General features: G+C 45.0%; 3 protein-coding genes across 13 annotated transcripts in view; 2 read left to right on the plus strand and 1 right to left on the minus strand.

Moving 5' to 3' along the window:
* Positions 1–6,526, plus strand: part of LOC110981316 (CMP-N-acetylneuraminate-beta-galactosamide-alpha-2,3-sialyltransferase 2-like) — a 23,083-nt gene extending 16,557 nt beyond the window's left edge. For all 7 annotated transcript variants that reach the window (XM_022238802.2, XM_022238803.2, XM_087137600.1 and 4 more), the window contains exons 7-9: positions 265–310; positions 1,012–1,131; positions 1,588–6,526. In XM_022238802.2, the coding sequence (XP_022094494.1) occupies positions 265–310; positions 1,012–1,131; positions 1,588–1,770 (349 nt within the window). In that variant the 3' untranslated portion in view covers positions 1,771–6,526. The remainder of the gene's footprint in view (positions 1–264; positions 311–1,011; positions 1,132–1,587) is intronic.
* Positions 5,909–9,719, minus strand: LOC110981319 (BBSome complex assembly protein BBS10-like). Of its 5 annotated transcripts, none has more exons than XM_022238810.2 (2): positions 9,641–9,719; positions 5,909–8,812 (listed from the first exon to the last, which is right to left on the minus strand). In XM_022238810.2, exons 1-2 carry the CDS (start codon positions 9,711–9,713, stop codon positions 6,861–6,863), a joined length of 2,025 nt encoding a protein of 674 aa, XP_022094502.2. In that variant the 5' UTR covers positions 9,714–9,719; the 3' UTR covers positions 5,909–6,860. The 5 variants fall into 5 exon arrangements, with proteins under 5 accessions (XP_022094502.2, XP_022094503.2, XP_086993725.1 ...); XM_022238811.2 differs by having other exon boundaries at positions 9,509–9,656; XM_087137599.1 differs by having other exon boundaries at positions 9,475–9,656.
* Positions 9,699–16,183, plus strand: bphl (biphenyl hydrolase like). The gene is made up of 6 exons (XM_022238812.2): positions 9,699–9,880; positions 12,187–12,281; positions 13,068–13,234; positions 14,163–14,316; positions 14,642–14,897; positions 15,274–16,183. Exons 1-6 carry the CDS (start codon positions 9,774–9,776, stop codon positions 15,386–15,388), a joined length of 894 nt encoding a protein of 297 aa, XP_022094504.2. The 5' UTR covers positions 9,699–9,773; the 3' UTR covers positions 15,389–16,183.
* The last annotated feature ends 5,136 nt before the right edge of the window (positions 16,184–21,319 follow it).

A 21,319-nucleotide genomic window follows, 5' to 3' on the forward strand; every position in this document is an offset into this window, starting at 1 on the left:
CCAGATCTGCCTCATCAGCACGGCCATACACCAATTCACACACATGCTTTGTTCTTGAACGGCCTTGCTTTTTGGAAATAAGGAAGTGTTTACTTTATGATAGTCAGTGAAGTGTTGCCTTTTTCTTCTGCCCATGTCTACCTGACTGACGCAGCTGCCACCACCTGTTAAACACTCTTTCCATTGTTTCCCCATAATTGTACTTGAAACTCTAACAATACAGCATCTGTTACATTGTCTCTTTTTGTCTGGTTCCTCTTGTAGAACATACACGACGGTCAAGAAAAGCATCAGTGTCAGTAGAGACAAGGTGTGTGGTGGATTGAAATTCCAACTTTGTGCACAAGATTTCCTTTCCCTTCTCACTAGTGACTGTTTGCTTTTACTTTAACTCTTAACGTTTCGGCAAGGTCTTCGCTGGTTGCAATTTAATAGGGAAGAGTAGACACATCCATAACTCTTGAAGCCAGATTTAAACGTGGCCTGAGGCTGAATCTTAGCAGAAGGAAAACAACGAAAACAGTTTGCTCACCCCTTCAATTTATTGCCCTCATATATTTTAATGCTGTACACATTTCAGTTGTTTCAAAACTTGTAACCTTCTGAAACTGTAAAATAATTGAAGCTTGAACTTCTAAAAATTAAAATGCCATTCAAGAAACACTTCATTGAAATAAGTCCTTACCCGCTTGTAAATTTCGTTCGCCCAAGTGTGGTTGAAATTTAAAGCTAATTTGAATGAGACCTGTTACATTTCCAAATTCTGTCAGGTTTTCCCTTGGTACCGGTACCTCCTTTGACTCAGCAAATCCAGTGAGGGAATAGTGTGATGCTTACTTAATCCTACAAATTTTTTTTTGCTGGAAAAGTCTCTCTGTATTCAGCTCTGGCAATCAAATAAACGCAAGAGATACCAGTTGCTCGCTGGTGAATAATATTTGAAATCTTTAGGTTGAACGTTTTAAGTATTCACACTCCAACATCCGCAATTCTTCGTTCACGCCTCAACAGGTTATGATTTACAACCCAGCCCTTATGCACCATGTTCACACTGAATGGACACAGAAACACGGCCGGTACCCATCAACTGGTCACTTAGCGCTATTCTTCGCCTTGCAGATATGCGACGAGGTATGGATTGATTTGGAATTTGGTCACCTGTCTTCCTAAAGGGTCTAGATATATTTCTTAACTGTATAGAAGCTTGTACATCATGACTTTTTTATTTCTGAACTTGGTCTTTTGGCCCTCTTACTTTTTGGTGGAGTGATTTGAGGGCCTCCCCCCCCCAAATCTCAGTACGGACGAGGAGCACCACCTCACAGGCAAATAGACAAGCTGAAAGTCAAGCCTTAATGTCATGGTGTCATGGTTTACATACTGTACAGGAACTTGTTGTGGTAGACTTTGTTTCCCCCACCAGAGGGTAGTTGTTCCTCTGTGAAAATATGCCTTCTCTTTTTGTACGGAACAGACAGTAAAAGTGGGGGTCCTTGAAGGGAGGAAATCTTTGAAAGGAAGAGATAGTGCAGAGAGAACTTGAATATGCTTTGAAATTACTCTCTAACCACCACTTACCCATGTCAGGTGGACCTTTTTGGCTATGGGGCTAACAAGCTGGGCAACTGGGACCACTACTGGAAGAAAGACGACGGCACTCACAACTCATTCTTCAAGAAGACTGGCGTCCACGACAGCAACTTTGAGCAGTCCATCATGGAGAATCTCCGCAAGGCTGACAAAATCAAGATTTACCCCGGGGTCAGATGATCAGAAGAAAAAAGCTAAACAAGATGGCAGTGACAGATGTGTTCCACAGGCTTGTAGCCAGGAAAGTTTAATTGGGTTCCTGTGAAACCATTTGTTGGTCTAAAATAGGGAAGAGGTAGGGCTCCAGACAGCAAACGGAATTTGAATTTCTGTCGTGGAATTCAGGACTTGGCGAAATGGAAAGTACCCATTTTTTGAAACGGAAAATCATTGGCTCTATATGTGTGAATTTGCCTAAGCAAGTAACATCCTTTTTTAAGTAAAAAGAGTTACTTCCTTTTATGTAGTAGGTTACAGTTTTGCTTACCCGTGCCAACAATAAGTCTAGATGCATTCCATTATTGAAAGTACTGAATTAATGCCAAAATATCAATGTTCAGGTTTTCAAATACCATAGAATTCCATATACTCAGCATGTAATTGATTTTTCTTTAAAAAAAAAATGAATTTTTTTGTTTGGTATGCCACAAAGAACTTGTACACAGTTTCAGTCTTTATGTATGAATGTAAAGTCAGAGACTAAACAGCCAACATATCAAGACAGATTCTTGCCTTGATCAAGTCCAACCCACCTTCAACTCAGTTGGAATAGTTACACCAAGCAGATCGGCGCTGCCTGGCATCCCGGCCTGTCAGATTTCCGGGACCGGAGCATTGTCTGGACAGGGCGGCCATTGAAATGTCAGAAGCTTCAAGGCTGTTGCATTGTCTCAAATTTCAGGGGGAGTTAAATTGCAGAGAAACAGCAAATGGTCTTACAGTAGTTGACAGCCGATTGTGCTACGTATCCATGCTCTGGCACTGTTGCTGTTCAAGGCATTAAAAACTCAGCTTGTCCATTTCAAAAGTATTGTGCAAGTCTTGCCATAAATTGAATACCAAAGTAAAGCTTTGTAAAAAACGTTTTAATTGTTGTTGTTTAATTGTCTCAGTTACCAGTTTTTTGTAACCACAATGTAAGTTTCTGAGGCCACGCACTTATTTCTCTGCAAACAATGACACTGAGACATACGTTCCCACATCATTACGTTTTGCATAAGGACAGAACAACAGTACCAATTTCAATATTTCTGTCTTCAGTGTTTAGTTTTTGTTATAGCCATATACCTCATACATAACTGCTCAGCTACGAGTTGACGCACACTGATGTTACCTCTTCGCTGTTGATTCATTTCCTTTAACCTCTTTCATTTCACGAAAACTCTCTCTAGATATTGTAAACTCACTGAATGCTCTTTGTGTTGGAAAAAAGCGACAGTAGTCATGAAATAAGTCGGTACTGTGAAGGTGATTGTGTTTATACTCGAGATTTAACTCAGTTACGCAGATTTGGAACTAGTCCTGAATTTCGTGGATACATTAGCGATCACACTCAGCCAACTTTCTTGCTAAGCGCATGATTTTCTAGCTGAGAAGATTACCAGCCACTTGCAACATAATCACGTGACACTTTTGGTTGGTACCCAAGCATGTAAAAAAATTATTTCTGTTTAGTATATTTTGGTTCTGATCAAACTGATAAGGAAAAGTTTTTTCCTTGTGTTCACCCAAACTATAGCACTTCCACTATTAAGCCTGGTTTCCATATTGATGTAAAGAGACACACAGCATTGTTGATCAGTTCTTGGCTATCCATGTACGCAATGCTATGGAAACACTTTATCGTGACTAATGCAAACATTGGTAGGCAGTCAGGAAAGTTGGATCCGGGGCCCTATGTCTGCATTGAGTCACCAGAAAAGGCCTATACAAACACCAACGCTGGCATAAAAGGGCATACAACTATGTCTTCTTGCCTAGTACCACTTATTTTGCCCGTTTTCTTGTTTAACACTTACATATGCAGCCTCAAATGTCAACAAAATAGCTGACCATGGACAAATACATCAAACTGGAGTATCAGTTTGGCTTCAAGAGGTGATGTTGCCACCAAAAACGACATTTTATGTGAAACTTTTCGGAGTGTCAGACACCATTTTGTTTAATGTTTTTGGCGGAATGATGTCACGCAGCATCTCTCCCACAACTGTCTGCATCTTGCGTGCAGTCAGTGTTTGTTACAACCTTATGTAAACCAGGCTTTAGTGTCATGCTAAAGAGTAGATGTCCGTCACACCTTATATAGAAGTTAAATGTGCAATGGCAATTAGTTTGGTGTATTGTTTATTTTGTTTCATAAGATACATGTTAGAGTAATTTATTGAAGTACATATGCATTTACTTTATGATTAATTCAGATGTTATGCTTAAGTTTATAAGTTTAATAATGGTGCGCATTTGTAATAAGTAGAGAGCCAGTGTGATAGTCTTGTTGCACATACATCAGCACTTGATGATTTTTGTGCTGCGAGAAGCGATCCACTGAATTGAAAAAAAAATTTCCAAAGGTAAGGGCAAATTAACAAACGCTTAGGACTGCTCCATGTTTCCCAGTACTTTTTTATCCTCCCTTCCATGTGGACAATGTTTGTCACTACCTTAATTGCAGGAAAAATAGCAGGTCACATGTTTGGTTTGTATATATTGCCCACTACATTTCTGCTTTGTTTATCCAGATGTGCATGTCATCAAATCCTGATGTTGGCTTTTCCAGTTGGAATACCAAACACAGCTCATTGTGCTATCATTTTTGTTTGCTTGGTAGTGAACGAGAAGTACTGGTCCTATTCTAGCTTTCTTGTCCTTTGTTGTAAACTCTCCTAAATATACACGTACATTGACACTGTAGCAACCATTGTGGCTTGGAGAATGAAATACGTGTACATGTTGTGAGAAATCAGTCAGCTCTAGCCATTACCACACCTGGCTAGTATAGAGCATTTGCATGGCTGCCATTTTGCAGGCTAGTGCTTTGTTCCATAGGGTATGCATAAAGACGATTTCTGTGTGGAACAAAAGAACTGCCCTGCAAGATGGCTACCGCACAAAGCCTCTATATCAGGCTCGCTCTAGGCCAAAAGATACATGAACAGTATAACTGCCAAACCAAAGTATTCCAAAGTCGCATTCTAATCATTACAATATATGCATAAAGTATGGATTTCAAAGTTTACACGTGTGCTTGGTAAACAATTTAAACTTCCGGGTTTGTTCAAGTAACTTAGTAAGCATGTGTGCTATAGTCCAGAGATGAAGTCCCACCCAGTAGATGTACCTATACTTCCCTTCTGCATGTAGGATAAACCCTTTGCATTCATCCCAAGAGACTGTACAGTCTATCCATGTGTACAGTGGCAAAGAGGGGCAGAGAGACACGGTCACATGAGCGGTGTTTTCCTGGTCGGCATTGGGTTTAGAAAATACATGTACTTGAAAACTTGAAGCTTGTAAGGCAAGGACTTAAATCAATCCAAAGAGGCATCTTATCGTGTAGACACAGCTTGCCGCTTTTTCATCAACTGTAAGTTGAAATTTTTTCTTCCGTCCACTTGTCACCGCGACGTGGAACAAAATGATTTGCAAATAAAACTGTTGTGTGCTCTTTCAGTCGATTTGACAGCCGGCTTGACAACTCAAGTTTGGCCAGTGGAGTTTGCAACCACTGGGAAAGCACTGGTCACGTGACTGGCCACTGTGTGAAATGAACAAGCTGCCATGCCTCACAGTGTGTGCGTGTGATGGTGTGCACATACATTTACATGCCACGAGAAGCAGTACTTTGTAAAACAAAATAGAGATTTGTTATTGTACGGTGGCCTGTACATACCATCACACATACCAGGCTCTTGGGCACACTCGCTCCCACTCGATCGTCACTTGCATAATGCTCTTTCAGTTGTGTCATTTGTAAGACCGATGACGAAATATGGGTCATATGATAAGACAAGGAGAATCTTTGTGTAGAAAAAGTTTAAGATTGATTTTGTCTTACTTCTTTTCGGTGTTAATATATTTAAACCATATTGGACTGATACAACTTTAATTTACTTGATAAATGTGCTACAGAGTACGCCAAATTGTATTAATAAATAGTACTTGAAATTGTTCTGAAAGGATTTATTTACTTGTATAAATCACATAGAGCTGTTTTTGAAAAGTAATATGTTATGCAATATCAGTAGTATTGATATTGTCACGAAGATGTAAATGTTATTGCACTTTCCACCTTAAATGAAGATTCTGTCCAAAAAACAAGCCCTCACTTTTCAAAATACATTTATTGAAGTGCCGAAAGGGAAAGAAAAATACAAAGAGAAGTTGTTCATACAGTAACTGCGTTTTCTCTTGGCACTTAAGGCCCCGGTCTTGATTTGGTCTTTTAGAAGTCACGTATTATGAACAAGTTGGAAATGGAGTCTAAAGGTAAACCAAATTATTTGAGATTGAAGTTTCCAGTGGTGAAACACCTTGATGAATTTGCAAAAACAAAAAAGGACAGCTCAGTGTACTGTATAAAGTCCAATATTTGGCACACAAAATATGGGACTTTTATTTAAAACCTCTGAGAGACGAATACAGTAGAGTTTTCAGTGTTATTGCAATATCATCTCTTTTGAAAGATTAACTCAACAAGAAATGTAGGGTTTTTAGGGAATGGGCAGATTGCATCTTTTGTTCAAAACTTTATACGAGATAAACTCTCCACCGTTTGAAATGCTACATGTATTTTAAAAAGTACACTTTTCAGCAGTACTTTCTGCAAAACCGAGATACAACTGTGACGTGACCGTTATTGCACGTCATTTCTGTACATTCGCCCTCAGACCCTGCACTGATTTTAGAAATGTTTAAATAAAGAGTTGCTTTGTTCACATAACTTCTGTGGTGAAGAGATTTTCTTTCTTTTGAAACAAACCTATACAAATTTGTATATAGAACAAACAGACAAACATCTATATATTGGGTTGAGGACAGGGCTTGGGGGAGTTGCCTTCTGAAGACATGCAGTCATTTTTCTTTCAGGAATTGAAAATTGCTCACACTCTGTGACAACATTACTACCCATAGAGTGATATATAAAAATTAAAACGTTAACTTCCCATTCTCAATCAATGAAAATTCCAGTCACAGAGGCATTCACTAGATCGCTTCATAAAACTCTCAAAGTTTTCGCAACTTTCTGCCCAAGGTCGGTACACAATTATTAATGTTCACCCGTCAGAGTCATCATCACTTGTGTTAGAGCAGCCTTTGCCTGGTACTGCTCTCACACCAAGAATCATGTCAATCTTAAGAAGGTCTTGCACCATTTTGACTGAGTCCCTCCACAAAATGTATCTCGCTGACACCGGTTCCAAGATACCTCTCTCAGCAGGGTCACAGAGAGCCCCTGTCCTACCATTCACACCGACAAGGCTACTACAGTCTTGCACTTTAGATGCCATCTCTAAAAAAGATGATTTCTTACTCTGAGGGGAGAACGAATTCCTGTGTAGGGTTCTGGGTATGCACAGCGCAGCCTCACACAGAATGCCTGCAGCCGTAATGAAGGAAGGATCTCTTGCTTTCAAGTCGTGATGTTCATTGCATCCGCTAGCCAATGCACGAAATATCCTATGTAAAAGGAATTCTGTACACCCTCCTCCAGGTATACAAATTCCTTGCTGCTGCAAAAGTTGGTGTTTTGGCAGACACACGCTTGTTGTGCCGAGACTAGATTCCAAATTATCCCCATCAGCAGTCTCGTCTTGCATGTCCAGGCTGCAAGATTGTGCGCTGGAAAGCTCTAAGCTTTCTGCAGAATTGTACGCCAAGGTGATACCCGAATGTTCGGACTTTCCATTTGAAGCTCTCCTGACATTGTCTGCATCTGTTGTCATTACGGCAGAAAGCCAGCTATTATCCAACCACATCTGGAGGGTTTTGAGGGCACTGAGTACCGCAATGAACCACTGCCTGCATATACCTTGAGTTGGTCCACAAAGTACCAGCTGCTTAGAATGTACCGTAGCATTACTGAAGCCTAACTGAACACCAACACACCGCCCCACTATAACAGATCTACAAAAACTGGCAGTGCCTCTTTTTACAGCGGAAGTCAGGATATCGATGGGGTCATGAACGATGTCAGTTTTTGTCAGGCGCGCAAGTCGATTCAGCTCGTCCTCCGGGATCATGTGAACAGCAGAAATTCCAGCAGCCCTGCAGAAGGACAGCGTCGCATCAGAGAGAAGCTCAGACGATAGGAGAAGCTTCACACCATACTCCCTGAGATGACAAATTAGCGAATGAGTCCAAGATATTTCAAACTGGAGGAATCTGGACAAGTCTTCCTTACTCCCTGCTGCCAATGTTGAGCAGACATCTGGAGTCCACTTATTAAGGGGGCAACTAAGAATGATAAATGGCACGGTAGTCAACGAATCAAGATCTTCCGACTGAACGGCAAAGTTTCGTGTTAGCACAACACCATCCAGAAGTTTGGATTTACTGATAGGCGTGTTCGGGACCTCAATACAGGTCACGTTATACTCGCTGATAAGCTCCCGTATGGTTTCTGCAAAGCTGCTGATGTCATCACAACAGCCGCTAACTAGATCGACAGTCAACTTTGTCATGTGCTCAGTCACATGTGGTGTGAACCTCCCTCCAAGATTAGTTCCCACAATCTTCTTGCAGATGTTCATTACCTCTTCTTGCTTTGCCTTGGTTATGTCCAAACACATGCAGTGTTTCAGGAGCTCTGGCAACACCATTTGGGGAAAGACCTCTTCCTGGACCACTTCCAAGGCTCGACCTATCTCAATCAGGTCTCGTTTCTTGGAAGAAATGGAAGAGCTTGCTCCTGTGGGACCAATTGCATCTTGCAACCGCCTCAATATCTCAGTGACTATCAGAACAAATGATTTGGAATTGTCTCCTGTGATGCCGTGATGGCACCTGATCCGTTCCACAATCCATCTGGCAATAGGGTGAGACAGGTGCAATGTTGACAAGATGGTGTGGCCATCACCAGTTATCACTACGCTGCCCGAGGAGGACGTCAACATAGTATGAAGTCCATTGGGACCAACAGAGTCCCTCACAAGGCTCTCGATAGTCTCGCAAATGGTCACAGCAGCCGAAAGGTGAACAGCCAAATGCTGGCACATGCTGACAGTACCTACAATGTAATAACAAATCAATATCTACATGTATGTAATTCAATTAGAAACTGAAGGAGCTTTCTTTTCGAAATGCTGGTAGAGTGGCTAAGACTACAGAAATACCTGGAAAGACCTCAGCATCAACCATCGCAAGTTTGCAGGCCAACAAATCAATCTTACTTTTCAAGCTGGTTCCTTCGTTATCCACATGATCAGCCACAATGAACCCCAACATATGCCTCATTAAAGTTATGTTTATGTAGTCTGCGTAACTTGGACTCTATTACCTCACCACATTGAAATGTAAGAGCTGATTTGTAGAGTCCAAGTTACTCGGACTAGCGCTTTATTTAGGACACCCCAGCATTACCCCTAGAACTGTGGGGTTCAAGTCTAATGCGTGGGAGTGCAGCAGACTTTCCAAAGCCAACAGTTCTGGGGATAACCCGAGCATTTGCGATGGTTCAGTATTTTACACTTTGACTTAAATGGGCAACCCAGTTCAGGAGCCAGGTCCATGCTTGGCTCAACCATATGATAAATGGCCCCATCATGTGCCAACCACTCCAAAGCTCTGTGACCAGACGTTTTCAAGCTTTTGCTACTAGACTGCACACGCGTACGGAAATGAAAATTTAGCCATAAACAACATAGTTACATGTACATTGATAGATCAGACCATTCATGCCATTTGCGGGGAAATATAGCCTCACGTTAGTCTAATCACTTAAGGCCAACAATAACTCCAGGCTAGCAACTGGGATGTCTTTTCCCGTTTTCTGAAGCAAACGTGCTCTGAAAAAAAAAACGATTTTGCGATAACTCCAACATTAGCGTGTCCATACCATGACAAGAACTCAAGTTTCCTGATTCCTGAAAGACTTGCTTGAGGGCGCTGCCCAATTTTATATAGGACATCGACGTGACCGGACCGTAGGCCTAGGAACCAGGAGCAGCTGAAGAGGTCCAATTAGGGAAATGGCCTTTCCTTTCCTCTACTTCTCGTCAAAGTGTACGGGGTTGTCCACTCTTGTCAAGGCTGTTGATGCAAGCATGAGAAGAGTGGTTGCAAGAAACATTGCCAGGTAAATATCTGATTTCTATGTTTGTCAATTTGATTTTTCTGACTGAATCTCGTAGTGCATGGAGTGAATGGCTGGTTGCACAGCACAGGCGCTGCGTCCGGCATGTATACCCGGCACCCTAGGCCAGGTTGGCACCCTAGAACTGTGGGCAGGTGGGGTCGAGCGTCTGCCCCGCTCGTGTGGGAGTGCAGCGGACGTCGGACACCACGGTTGTGGGGGTACGGATGTATTGTCCGCCGACGGCCGACCGAGCAAAGGGCAATTGGACCCAACCAAATACATACATAGGTCCCCTCCTTATGTTCACTAGTAGTAGCAGGCCTACGAGGAGAATTTGAGTAGGCCTACATTGTATTCTGTGTATAGGGAGATACACAGGCACACAGTTCGGCCTATGCTGCATCTGTGGCTAGACTGCCATGACAAGCCAGCCCTGGGGCAATGACAAGGCCTTCATGTAGGTGTTCAGCAAAGAATTCTTTGGTTTAGTGCACCACGAAATGATGTGTACATGTACCATCCATGGCATAGGTTTTACAGTCACTTTTTGCCCCATTGCCACTTCGCCCCAGTGAAAACTTTGCCTCATGCACGTGGGTAAATACGGAGTCACGTGGCCAGGCAATAATCTTAATTCTTTTAATGCAGTGAAGTCAGCGACTCCTCGCCGTAAGGAGTGAAGTTATGTTGAATTGTAATTGCATGCGCATGCTTCACCAAAATATGGTTATCGAAACTTTAACGGCACTGTGACTGTTGTTGTATTTTAGTGTCGGACAGTTTCAGGTGTCAGTCCATGGATGCCGGTCAGATTATCCATTTTACCACCCGATGATGTGTTTGTTGCATTCGTCTAATCATGGAACTGTTTTTACCTCCCGTGGTTTTGTTACTTTGAAGTTAAGCCCATGAACTGTCAAGCAAATATAATTGCTAAAAGAGAATATAAAGGAGAAACAGGCATTTTTCTTTCTGTCTTCACAAAAATAATGGCTCAAACGAAAGGATTAAAATGAGAGAAGATCACAGGGAACTTTGATGAAAATTAAAAGGAATGATATATCGTTTCTTTCATTATTCCAATTATTATGAGATCCATTGTCATGTGCTGTTAATCCATGCCACCTATGAAAAGCAGGTGTGCAACTTTTCGTTGGATCAGCTGATTTCCTTTTTTTTTTCACTTCTCGCTCATGTCATTGAAAAATGAAACATTTTGTGCAAAGTCTGGTGAAGATTGGAATTTCCTCGTTTTTTATTGTCAAAGCCCAAGTTACATGCCTGGTAAAGGCGCCTTGTTTATGCCAGAGTTTCCAAACACAATCAAGCATGGCTGGGGCAAAGTGGAAATTAGGGGGAAGTGGTAGTGGGGTGATGTGGGGTGGGGCTAAGTGGGAGGGGGGGGTTTGCTATAAGTGGCAATAGGGCAAAGTGGTAAGGGGCGAAGTGCAATGGGGTGAAATGGAAACGGGGCAAATTGAACAACACTCCACCCATCCATAGACCTTTATGTATACACGATACATCGGTTTGTGGTGCAGGAACTATCAATGATGCCTCAGTTCGTGATGGAACCAACAAACTGTAAAATCCAAATACTGTAGCCGGCAATGTGGATATGGGGAATTGGAATTGTTTGGAAATATGTAAGTCCAAGCGGACTACCCCGTTGCCAGCTATGGGGTTAGACTACAAAGAGCGCATTTTTAACAACATAGGTACGGCTGGTAGGCAGTCATAAAGCGTGACTCTGTAGCCGTCTTTGAGGTGGAATACGTGAGTGGTGGGGTTTTCTGCACTTGTGCCTAACCTATTTTAGAGTAATACAGGAGAGTCTTTATTGCACGAAATATTGAAATTTGAGGTATTTCAACGAGAAGGTGGGAACCTTCCATATACATGTACGGACATCACTTGACTCCCTGGGAATGATTTACAGTCATTTCACCCACGCGCCACTTCGCCCACGCGCCACTTTGCCCAAGGCTTTTGTCAAAAATTGAAAAAGGGGGAAGACAAATAAAAAATTGTTTGTGGGTTACACTGGAATATTTGTCTTTTCAGCTGCCACCTCCTCTTGTTTGGGGGGAGGGGAGACCGGGGAAGAGGGTACCCATTATATATTAGTCTAAGTAACTAGGACTCCATGGATCACCTCTTTTAACATTGCCGACTGTGTCCAAATGTTAAAAAAGGCGATTTGTAGAGTCCTAGTTACTTGGACTGTATTACTAGCTCAACAACATTAATGAATGATGGTGTGTTGTCTTCACATTTTCCTTGATTGCATTTTCGTTTTTGTACAGTGAGGGGAGCAAAGTGGCAGTGAACGGTGTTGAGCTACGCTATGACCAGACTGGCAAGGGGAACCATGCAGTGCTGCTTCTACCAGGAGCTCTCGGTCAGTACCCTCTCCGAGTTAAAATGCACCCTCACTGGCAAAGATAAGACAGGCTGGTGGGAAGTTTTCAACCGAGCTCATGCACACACCCATCGCTAATCTTGGTTCCAATTTGTGACTATCTGTGTTGGTATGGTTTACTAAATGAAAGCTTTCCTATGACGCTTTCGCACTATAAATTCTGCCAGTCAACAGAGGGTGCTATGTGATGGACAAGGGTCTGTATTCGTAACCTTTTCCATCGGCCGTCACATAGCGCCCTCGGTTGACTGGCAGAATTTACTGTGCGAGAGCATTCCTTTAACCCCTTCACGGCGGGATTATTTTGACCGCGACTGCTGGGCTTTGGTATGCCCTGAATGGAGGGCTTTGTCCAGCAGCAGGCCCCATTGAACCAGCAGCTGCATGGTGAATAGACTAAATGTGTGGTATGCACCAATGCTCACACAATGGTGCGGCAGTAGCAGTCCTCCGTATCAAAGGGGTTAATACACCAAAACGGAGAGTTACATGTACGTCTTGGAACCAAGACTCACATACACATGTACGCCAAGACCATACATCCAACATAAATTGGTTGTGCATACTCAGCCCACCCCATGCTGAATGCATGTAAATCTAATAAATTCTAGGCTTTTTTCAATCTTTTCGCAAGGCCAGTACATGTATTCTAAAAACTAAATCATCAAGGAGTGCTACTTTTGTGGCACTGGCCAGAAAATGTAAGGCCATTTTTTATAAGATCTAGAAAACCCACATGTTTAGATGCACTATTTGTCCCTGCAGGATCAGGTCGGGTGGACATGAAACCACAGTTTGAAGGCCTGAGCAAGGACAAGTACACGCTGGTTACCTTTGACCCCAGAGGTTACGGCAAGTCCCGACCTCCCGATAGAGACTTCCCCTTGGATTTCTTTCATCGAGATGGAAAGGATGCAGCCAGCTTGATGTCGGTGAGGCTAGAAATCACTCGCTGGGGTCTCTTTACGTGAAATCTTTGCAATTTGCCCTTGTTGTAAATGTGTTTGCCTGATGGTGGTTTGTGTCAAGTCCATCACAGTTCCTCAGTGGTTCATTACAAGTCATCCAGTTGGACATAGAAGCCACAAGGCATTCAGATGAGCTCTGATTAAGCATTCCTTACCACTCTTCACTCATGATACTTGCGATCAGACTTAACAAGACTATAATGGGCTTAACTACAGGATTGCCTTATAACCTGCTTATAAATCTTTTGACTTTCCATCAGCTGAATATTGGCATTTATACTGCACCTGAATAAGTCACCGTCATCTAATACATCAACGATCAGGTGCCTTGAATTTGTTATAATCAACAGCAGACTGTTCAGTACACGTACCCCTCATTGATCATACCGTTGTATCAAGAAAACGGTGGGCAAGGTCATGGCTCCTCGAACAAAATAATGCAAAATTTCAGATGATTCTAGAAAAATGGGTGGCTCCAGCTTGTCTTCAGTCAGATGAGGATGTTTGTCAAATTGTAAGTGATGGTCATATTTCTGATAGAAACAAATGAAGTAGGTTATCAAACGATCAACAGCAAATTGGAAGATGCACGGGAGCGTGTGTCTAAGCATGAACTAAATTAGAATGTGAGAACTTTGTGTTGCAATTTTACATTTAACCTACAGATCAAAATAGCGACCGGTACACAAAGTTGACAAAGGATTTATTCAAGTGTTGCGTTCTATAAAACAAATAATGCAATTTTACATACGTGCAATGGAAAGAATAATTTCATAAGGTGGCATTCAATTTGTCAACTCATGAAAATCATTCTTGCCTTTGCACTTATGAACAACATTTCCTTGTCTGAATAACATTGACACATGGCTTTTTCCCCAACTTGTACCTGGAGGTTCTTGGGCACGATCGTTACTCGGTTCTGGGCTGGAGTGACGGTGCCATCACGGGCATCATAATGGCAGCAACATACCCTGATCATGTGCAGAAGCTCTTGGTGTGGGGAGGGAATGCGTACGTGACAAAAAAGGACTTGGACGCTTATGAAGGTATGGAAATGCTGCCAGCAACAAACCTCTTTAAGTTAAAACATTGCATCTCAGAGTCAGTCATATCAAGATAGGAATTTTGAACCGATGTTTAGAACCAGACATTTTCCAGGTCCTATAATGGGGTGGGGCTCAATGGCTCAGCCTATTAATTGCTAATGCCTGATGGCCCCACCCACCACTTTGAAAATCATTCCACCGCTGTTGGAGAGCATGAATAATGATACACAACACTTAAAGTATGAGCCATTGTGGCCATTGCACATTAAAGATATCTTCATTATTACTGTTACTTTTATGAGCTAACTTCTTTGGTTATGTTCAGCAACCCGAGACATCTCCAAGTGGAGCGAGCGGATGCGGGCCCCAATGGTGGAGTTGTATGGCGAGGAATACTTCCAAAAGCTGTGGAGCAGTTGGATCGACGGCATATGCCAGATCTGGAGTGAGAACCGCACAGATCTGTGCATGGCCGATTGCCGGCGGATTACATGCCCAACGCTGATCATCCACGGAGAGAAGGATTTCATGGTGCCCATTGAGCACCCTCATTACCTGAACCAGAACATCAGAGGATCAAGGTGAGGTGCTTCTCAAAGGTATCTCAAGGGTATTATCATCGTAGGCAACTAGCTCCCATAGAGACCACCTGAAGTTACAGATGTTCCCATGGGTTTACATGGGTTGCCTGTATCTTTGGCCAATTTTTGTGCTTCTTCAAATCTTTGCTGACATTTAGAGAGTAAATGCACAATTGGCTTGAGTGTGTTATGCATTTGTTAATCTGTCAGTTCAGGTCTCATTAAAAAGTAGCTTAAAGTGGATCAATGTTAGTTTGGCAGTTGATAACTTTTTACCTTGCTGAAATTAGGAGATACTAGCACAGCTTTAAAGGAATATATGTATGTGTTAGTCAACAAACTAACTTTGTTTACGCTATCTCAACCTCTTCCTCAGGGTTTTGATGATGCCAGAGGGAAAGCACAACCTTCACATGCGTTATGCTGAGGAATTCAACCAGCACGCCGAGATCTTCCTTGACTCTTCTGCCAACCAGAATAGTTCGTTGTAACATGCAACTGAAAACCATGTCAGAAAAACTACTAATTTCTCGGCAACTGTGTTTAAGAAATTTGAAGGATTATGCCTGCAAATCCTAAGAGCTATGTATTCCTCAGTGCTGTTTCACTTTGAATCAGAGGAGATTGCATTTTATTTACATGTATCTCTTGGCTTGTAAAGTTTCTGGTACTTCCTTAAAGCAAATCCATTCTTTATGATTTGGTGTCTATTTGACTGTTAACAACTTCTGGACATTAAAACACAATTGGGCCATCTGTATCTTTACAGGCACAGATGACAGGTTTAAACCATCAGGCACACTTCAGCTAACCTCCAGCTGACATTTAAACATCTCCCCTGTTTGTCTTGTACTCGCACATAGTCTGAGAATTCTGTGGGGAGGGGATGTTGTGTTGAACTTGATTCTCACTGCTGTGCATGGCCTTTTGGGGTCGGCAATATCATTCCGTCGGCCTGCCCCGAAGAGTTCCAAAATAAGATGCTTCCATAACAAATATCGTTAAAACAATGAACATTCTTGGTATTTGGCTGTACATCAAAAGCTGGCCGCTGTGTCTTGCATGTTTCAAAACTGAGAATAAACAGCCAAAATAAGTATATCCGTAAACGGTTACTATTGAAATTGTGTGCTAGAAGGCACCACCAGAGGGGGGAATAGTTTTTGCTCTGCTGGAATTGATCAGAAATAGTGACACTGCTGGCAGGAAATGTTTTTGGAAAACAGGTTAACCTGTTGTATTTTTTGGGGCTGCATTTCAAAGAAAATAAAAAGGCATCTTTTTAAGCCCACTGTGATTGTGTTTCTCCAATTTTTATGCCCCACCGACGAAGTCGAAGGGGCATATTGTTTTCACTTTGTCCTTCCCTGGGTGTGTGTGGGTGGGAGTGCAGGCGTGGCATACATAGTCTGGACCTCTGCACAAAAGAAGTCCACATAATGTAGGGTATGATGGCGTTGTGTGGACTCGCACATGTCCACACAATGTTTTCCCCTCTCTGAAAAAGTTTCAGAGGCATTTTGGGGTCAAGGGTATCTGTAGCAAAATGAAGAACAGTGCAGGAAATCATCAAAAATCCAGCTTGAAGGAGTTATCCTTGTAGGAGAAAAAGGAGCATTTTCGTCAAGTTTCCATAACCGCAGGAGAACAAAGGAATATCCTCACTTCGCGTGTAAAACAGGTGTCTAGGGGTTGGTGTGTCCAGCACAATATCTTGAGAATAATAACATGACTTATGGACTTCAAATTTGGTATGGAGGTTGTAATCAGTGGGCCTAAGCAACCTTTTAAATTTGGGTGCAGTTTGTGCAACAATACAAATCTTGTCATTGTGATAACTTGGGAATTACATGTCCGGTGGACTTTCAATTCGGTATGTAGGTTGTAATCAGTGGTTCCAAGAAGCCTATTGAATTCGGGTGCAAACTATTGAGGTTCAAGGTCAACTCGGCTAGATAGTTTGTTGAACAATACGTTAACAGTTGCAATTGATGAATTTCACATTAATTGCAAATACAGATGAAACATTTAATAATGTAATGTCGCCACTTTCGCACACGTCTGAAAAGGGAAACAAACACTTGTCCTCTGATCCAGTGGCTTTTGGCCTTTATAATACACCCCCCAACACCGGTGAAACACAGTCGAAGTTTGATATAAACGTACAACCAAATCTGGATCTCTTCTCACATTCGCACTGGATCGAATCACGCCAAAACATGTCTGCCAGAACTGGTGGGAAAATTCCCCAAATGCTACTGCACCGGCGCCGCAGGGGCAGGCCTACAAGCCAACTGGTAGGGCCCGGCACGGCCCCATGAGTCGAGCCACACCAGCGCCCCCACTGGCCTGATGGAGCCGCCCCCCCCCCGCTCCAGACTCTTGGTTTTTCTCCGAACAAGGCGGAAAGTGACATCCACCAGACACCTACCTTGCCCCGCCCCAGCGACCCGGTGCCTCCCAAACTAAGAGGGGGATGAACAAAAACAATGTTGAAAAGCCAGAATAACAAAAAAAAAAAAAAAGAAATGTTAAGGCTGCAGAAAAACAAGAATTGAGTGAAGGCTAACTAAATAGGGGTGGCCTTCGCTGGAACTATGTCATCCAGAAATGCTGAAGTGTAGGGATATGAGGGACATTTTCCGGGTAGCGGGGCGGTGGAGGCGCGCTGGGCAGCAGCAGCCCCCCTCCCAAGTGGTGGCCGGCAACTGGCGAGCCACCAGGGGGTCCACAAAGTACTGGGCATACTGCTGGCCGTCATAAGTGTGAACCACTCTAGTCCTGAACAGCCAGCGACCCCCTCCCCGCTTCCAGACCGGCATACGTGGTCTGCAGAGACCACTCGTCCTGGATGTGTTCGCACAACGGGACCTCCCTACTGGTCCCCGGCTTCCGCAGAATGGCCTCAACACGCAAGCATACCGGGTCGCCACCGGCCCGAACAATGAGGTCCCTTGGCCACAGCAGCAACTGCCCTGCCCCGAGCCACCCGGTGATGACGTTTGCGTTGCTGCCTCCATGGTTATTGGTACCGTCCTGGCAACGGAATTGGACTCTGTACCCGCTGGGCGGCGCCTCTGGCCGAGGCTCCTGTTTCATGGCCTGCGGGGCATCTGCAGCTGCTCTGGTTGTTCTGTTTGGATGGCTCCCTTTGGTTGGTCCCCAGGAGAGGACAGAGTGGCGGACCGTTCCGTACGGTAGCTAGCCGGCCGGTCTCTGTCGTCATGTCTGGCTGGCCCTGCCCCCGGCGACACGGTTTCGGGGTCATCACTCTCAAACTCCTGATCGCTGGCATGGACTTCCAGCATCATGTCCTGTGAGATTGCCCTAACCAGATAGGCCCCATACAGCATTTTCGTGTTTCCTTAGGGTGTCTACCCAGTAAAACAACCGCCCACGGCCCTGGTTGCATTGGTGGGGGGGGGGAGCTCTGGGTGGAGGGCGGTGCATGCCCCTCTGCTTCAGCCGCTTGCCGCACTCAGGGCAGTCCACTTTATCAGACATCCTGCAGGGGGAAGAAAGAGAATTTGTAAGAGAGAAGCAATAACGGCTAGGTCGCATTACCTTCCGCCCCGCTTGGGTGACCTGGGGTGGTGGTCCTTTTGCTTTCTCCAGTTTTGTGGCCTGGGCCCGGGGTCAGAATTGGATCGGGCTCTTCCTAGTTAGGTCCCTCGCTGGTTCCTCAATTGTTGGTGCTTCTAGTTTCGTCGACTTGGCTCTAGTCTCGTTCCCATGGTCCTCGCCTCCGGTTCCCTGGTCCTCCCTCTTTGTGGGTCATCCCTTGTCCAAGGTCTGTCACCGGATCCTCCGCTGGGGCTTCAGTCCGTCTAGAAATCCTGGCTTATGGCGGGGGGGGGGGGGTGAGTTTGATCTGTCTCCGCCGAGGGTGCCTGAGTGGTGGCTTCAGGCTCAGCGGGGGGCACCGGTCGATCCATCACTGCCACCGGCTCCTGGGCTGCCTTCTGCCACCAACACGCATCCACGTCTCCCAGTTAGGGCTTCCGACGGTTGAAATGGACAACCTTCGCCTTGGCCCAGGGTGACTTCTGTATGGTATAGACTACATCATTGATTCTCTTTACCACAATGAAGGGGCTATTCCACCAGCACTGTAACTTGGGGGTGTCCCACTTTTTTGGAAGGCGTATACAACCATACTGCACAGCCTGGCTCGTGCCCAGCTCTCTCTGCCCGGCAGTGGTATTGTCATTTCCGTAGACCTTGTCTTTCCAGAGGTAACAGAGAGTGAAATCATGGGCACGCTTGTTCGTCAAGCATGGAGGGGCGAGCAATCTCAGCAAAATTGGCGATAAACTGCCAGTAATATGAGGCGAGTCCCAAGAAGGTGCGGACCTGGGTGAGGTTTGCTGGAGAGGGCAAATCTCGAATAGCCGCAATCTTTTCCGGATCAGTCTTCATGCCCTCTCCGGACGCACGATATGCCTAAGAAACAAACCTCTCGCTCAGACAAGTTGCACTTTCGGCTTCAGTTTCAGTCCTGTCTCCAGGAACCTTTCTAGGACGGTGGCCTGTCTCTGGAAATGTTCATCAAAATCTTTAACCGACACGATGATGTCATCCAGGTAGACTACTGCCACTTGCCACTGCAACCATCTCAGCACTCTTTCCATGAGGGCGCTTGAACATGGCCTGGGCATTACCTTAAAATTGGTAAAGGCTGCTCTGCACCCCAAAGGCTGTCTTTTCTTGGTCTCCAGGGTCCATGGCCACCTGCCAGGATCCGCTGGCCAAATAGAGGGTACTGAACCACTGGGCCACACTCAAAGCATCCAGATTATCTTTGATCCGGGGGATACGTGTGTTTCAGTGTCACCCGGTTCACCTTCCGATAATCAACACAGAAACGTACGGGGCCGTCGTTCTTCTGAACCAGTACCACCGGCGAAGACCAGGGTCTGCTGGACGGCTCTACCACCCCTCTGTCAGCATCTGTTCCACCTGACTCTCGGCCTCGTTATGTTTGTGAATGGGCAGTCACATTGGAGGTTGGCCACCGTCCCTGTGTTGATCTTATGTCGCACAGCTTACCATCTGGGCCCGTGAATGCTGCTTGATAATTCTGTAAGAGCTAAGCCAAGCATGAGCACTTCCCCTACTTACGTGAGTGAACCCCGGTTCAGTAAATCCCGAAAGTGGGCACCTCTTCACCAATCCCCGGCCAGCCATCCCAGTCTGGGGCAGCCGGCTGGGCTGGCGCCCTCATCACTCCTCTGTCCTCTAGCACAATCACATGTACCTCCTCCATCTGTGAGAACAGCGCCACCCGACGTCCTTCGTAAATCATGACTGAATCCGCCGTCGGGTTGAAAACCCAAATGGGAACAGTGCCATGTTTGGTGTCCATCAGGCCGGTGGCGACTGCCACCGGACATCCATCCAAAGCTTCCAGATTAGGGTATAGCGCCCGAAACTCCTCGGCCGGGGCCCCCCTCTCTTGTTGTCGAGCACCAGTCGGCTCCCTGTTCCGCCTTGGGCACTCCCTCTTTATTTGGCCTAACTCGTGACAGCCATAGTACTCTATTTTGGCACCTGCCCCCTCCTCCAAGCAGGGACCAGGTCCAGCCTCCTCTCCTTGAGTGGGCGCAGGAGGCTCCATGGTCTGCATGTCCCTGATTCTAAGCTTCCCCTACTTGTGCTGGGCCTGCATCTCCAAGAACGCTTCCATTTCGGTAGCATGTGTGATGGCCTCCATCAAGGTCGAGGCCTTCCTGGAGAAGAGATGGGTTGTAGTTGTTTGTTGTCGAGGGCATTGCAAAAGGCCTCCACCGCTATGTCCTCCCTGGCTGGAGTATTTAACTTTGGGTAGCTCTTGGCAACCAGCCTCTGGATAGACTGTCCCAGGCTGCTCAGAGACTCGGTGCGGCCCCGATCATGCATCGAGAGTTGTGCCCGATGCAGCAGCACTTTGGCCGCCGTTCTGAAATGTTGATCGAACGCTCCCAATATTGCCAACTACTCCTTGCGGGCCTCTGGTTCCAAATCCCCCAGAGCCTCCTGGGCTGTGCCCCTCATGTGGGAGGCTAGGTACATCGCTTTTTTCAGCGTTGCTCCAGTGGATTACCATAACAACACCCTCGAAATGAACTAGGTAATCAGCCCAAGACAAACTTCAGTTAAATTTATCGGGCAACATCTTAGACTGTCGACTTGCCGCCATGGGTCGCTTTAAGGCATCTGGTCTCGGTATACCAGCAGCCAGGTCCTGGGCTCGGGTGGCCGGCTCGAGAAGCACTCTTTCATGTGTCTACCAGTCCGGGGCCAAGCCACTCCCCCCCCCCTCGGAGCAGCAGGTTTGGCTTCATCCCAGGCATCCGTGTATAAGCTCGCGGGTGGTCCGACACTGGCTCACTTGTGGCATATTGGAAGGGATGGTTGATTGCATCCCGATTACTCGCGCATGG

Source organism: Acanthaster planci, linkage group LG06 (genome assembly GCF_054643075.1).
Source record: "Acanthaster planci isolate LZ-2023a linkage group LG06, COTS_SCS, whole genome shotgun sequence".
NCBI classification, from domain to species: domain Eukaryota; kingdom Metazoa; phylum Echinodermata; class Asteroidea; order Valvatida; family Acanthasteridae; genus Acanthaster; species Acanthaster planci.

Bases quoted from the DNA above. Each gene is read 5' to 3' on its own strand.
- LOC110981319 (XM_022238810.2), bottom strand. From the start codon at position 9,713: ATGTCCTATATAAAATTGGGCAGCGCCCTCAAGCAAGTCTTTCAGGAA. The intron at 8,813-9,640 runs GTATGGACACGC...ATTACATTGTAG, and splicing joins AAACTTGAGTTCTTGTCATG to GTACTGTCAGCATGTGCCAG.
- bphl (XM_022238812.2), top strand. From the start codon at position 9,774: ATGGCCTTTCCTTTCCTCTACTTCTCGTCAAAGTGTACGGGGTTGTCC. The intron at 12,282-13,067 runs GTCAGTACCCTC...TTGTCCCTGCAG, and splicing joins GCTTCTACCAGGAGCTCTCG to GATCAGGTCGGGTGGACATG. The intron at 13,235-14,162 runs GTGAGGCTAGAA...TTGTACCTGGAG, and splicing joins ATGCAGCCAGCTTGATGTCG to GTTCTTGGGCACGATCGTTA.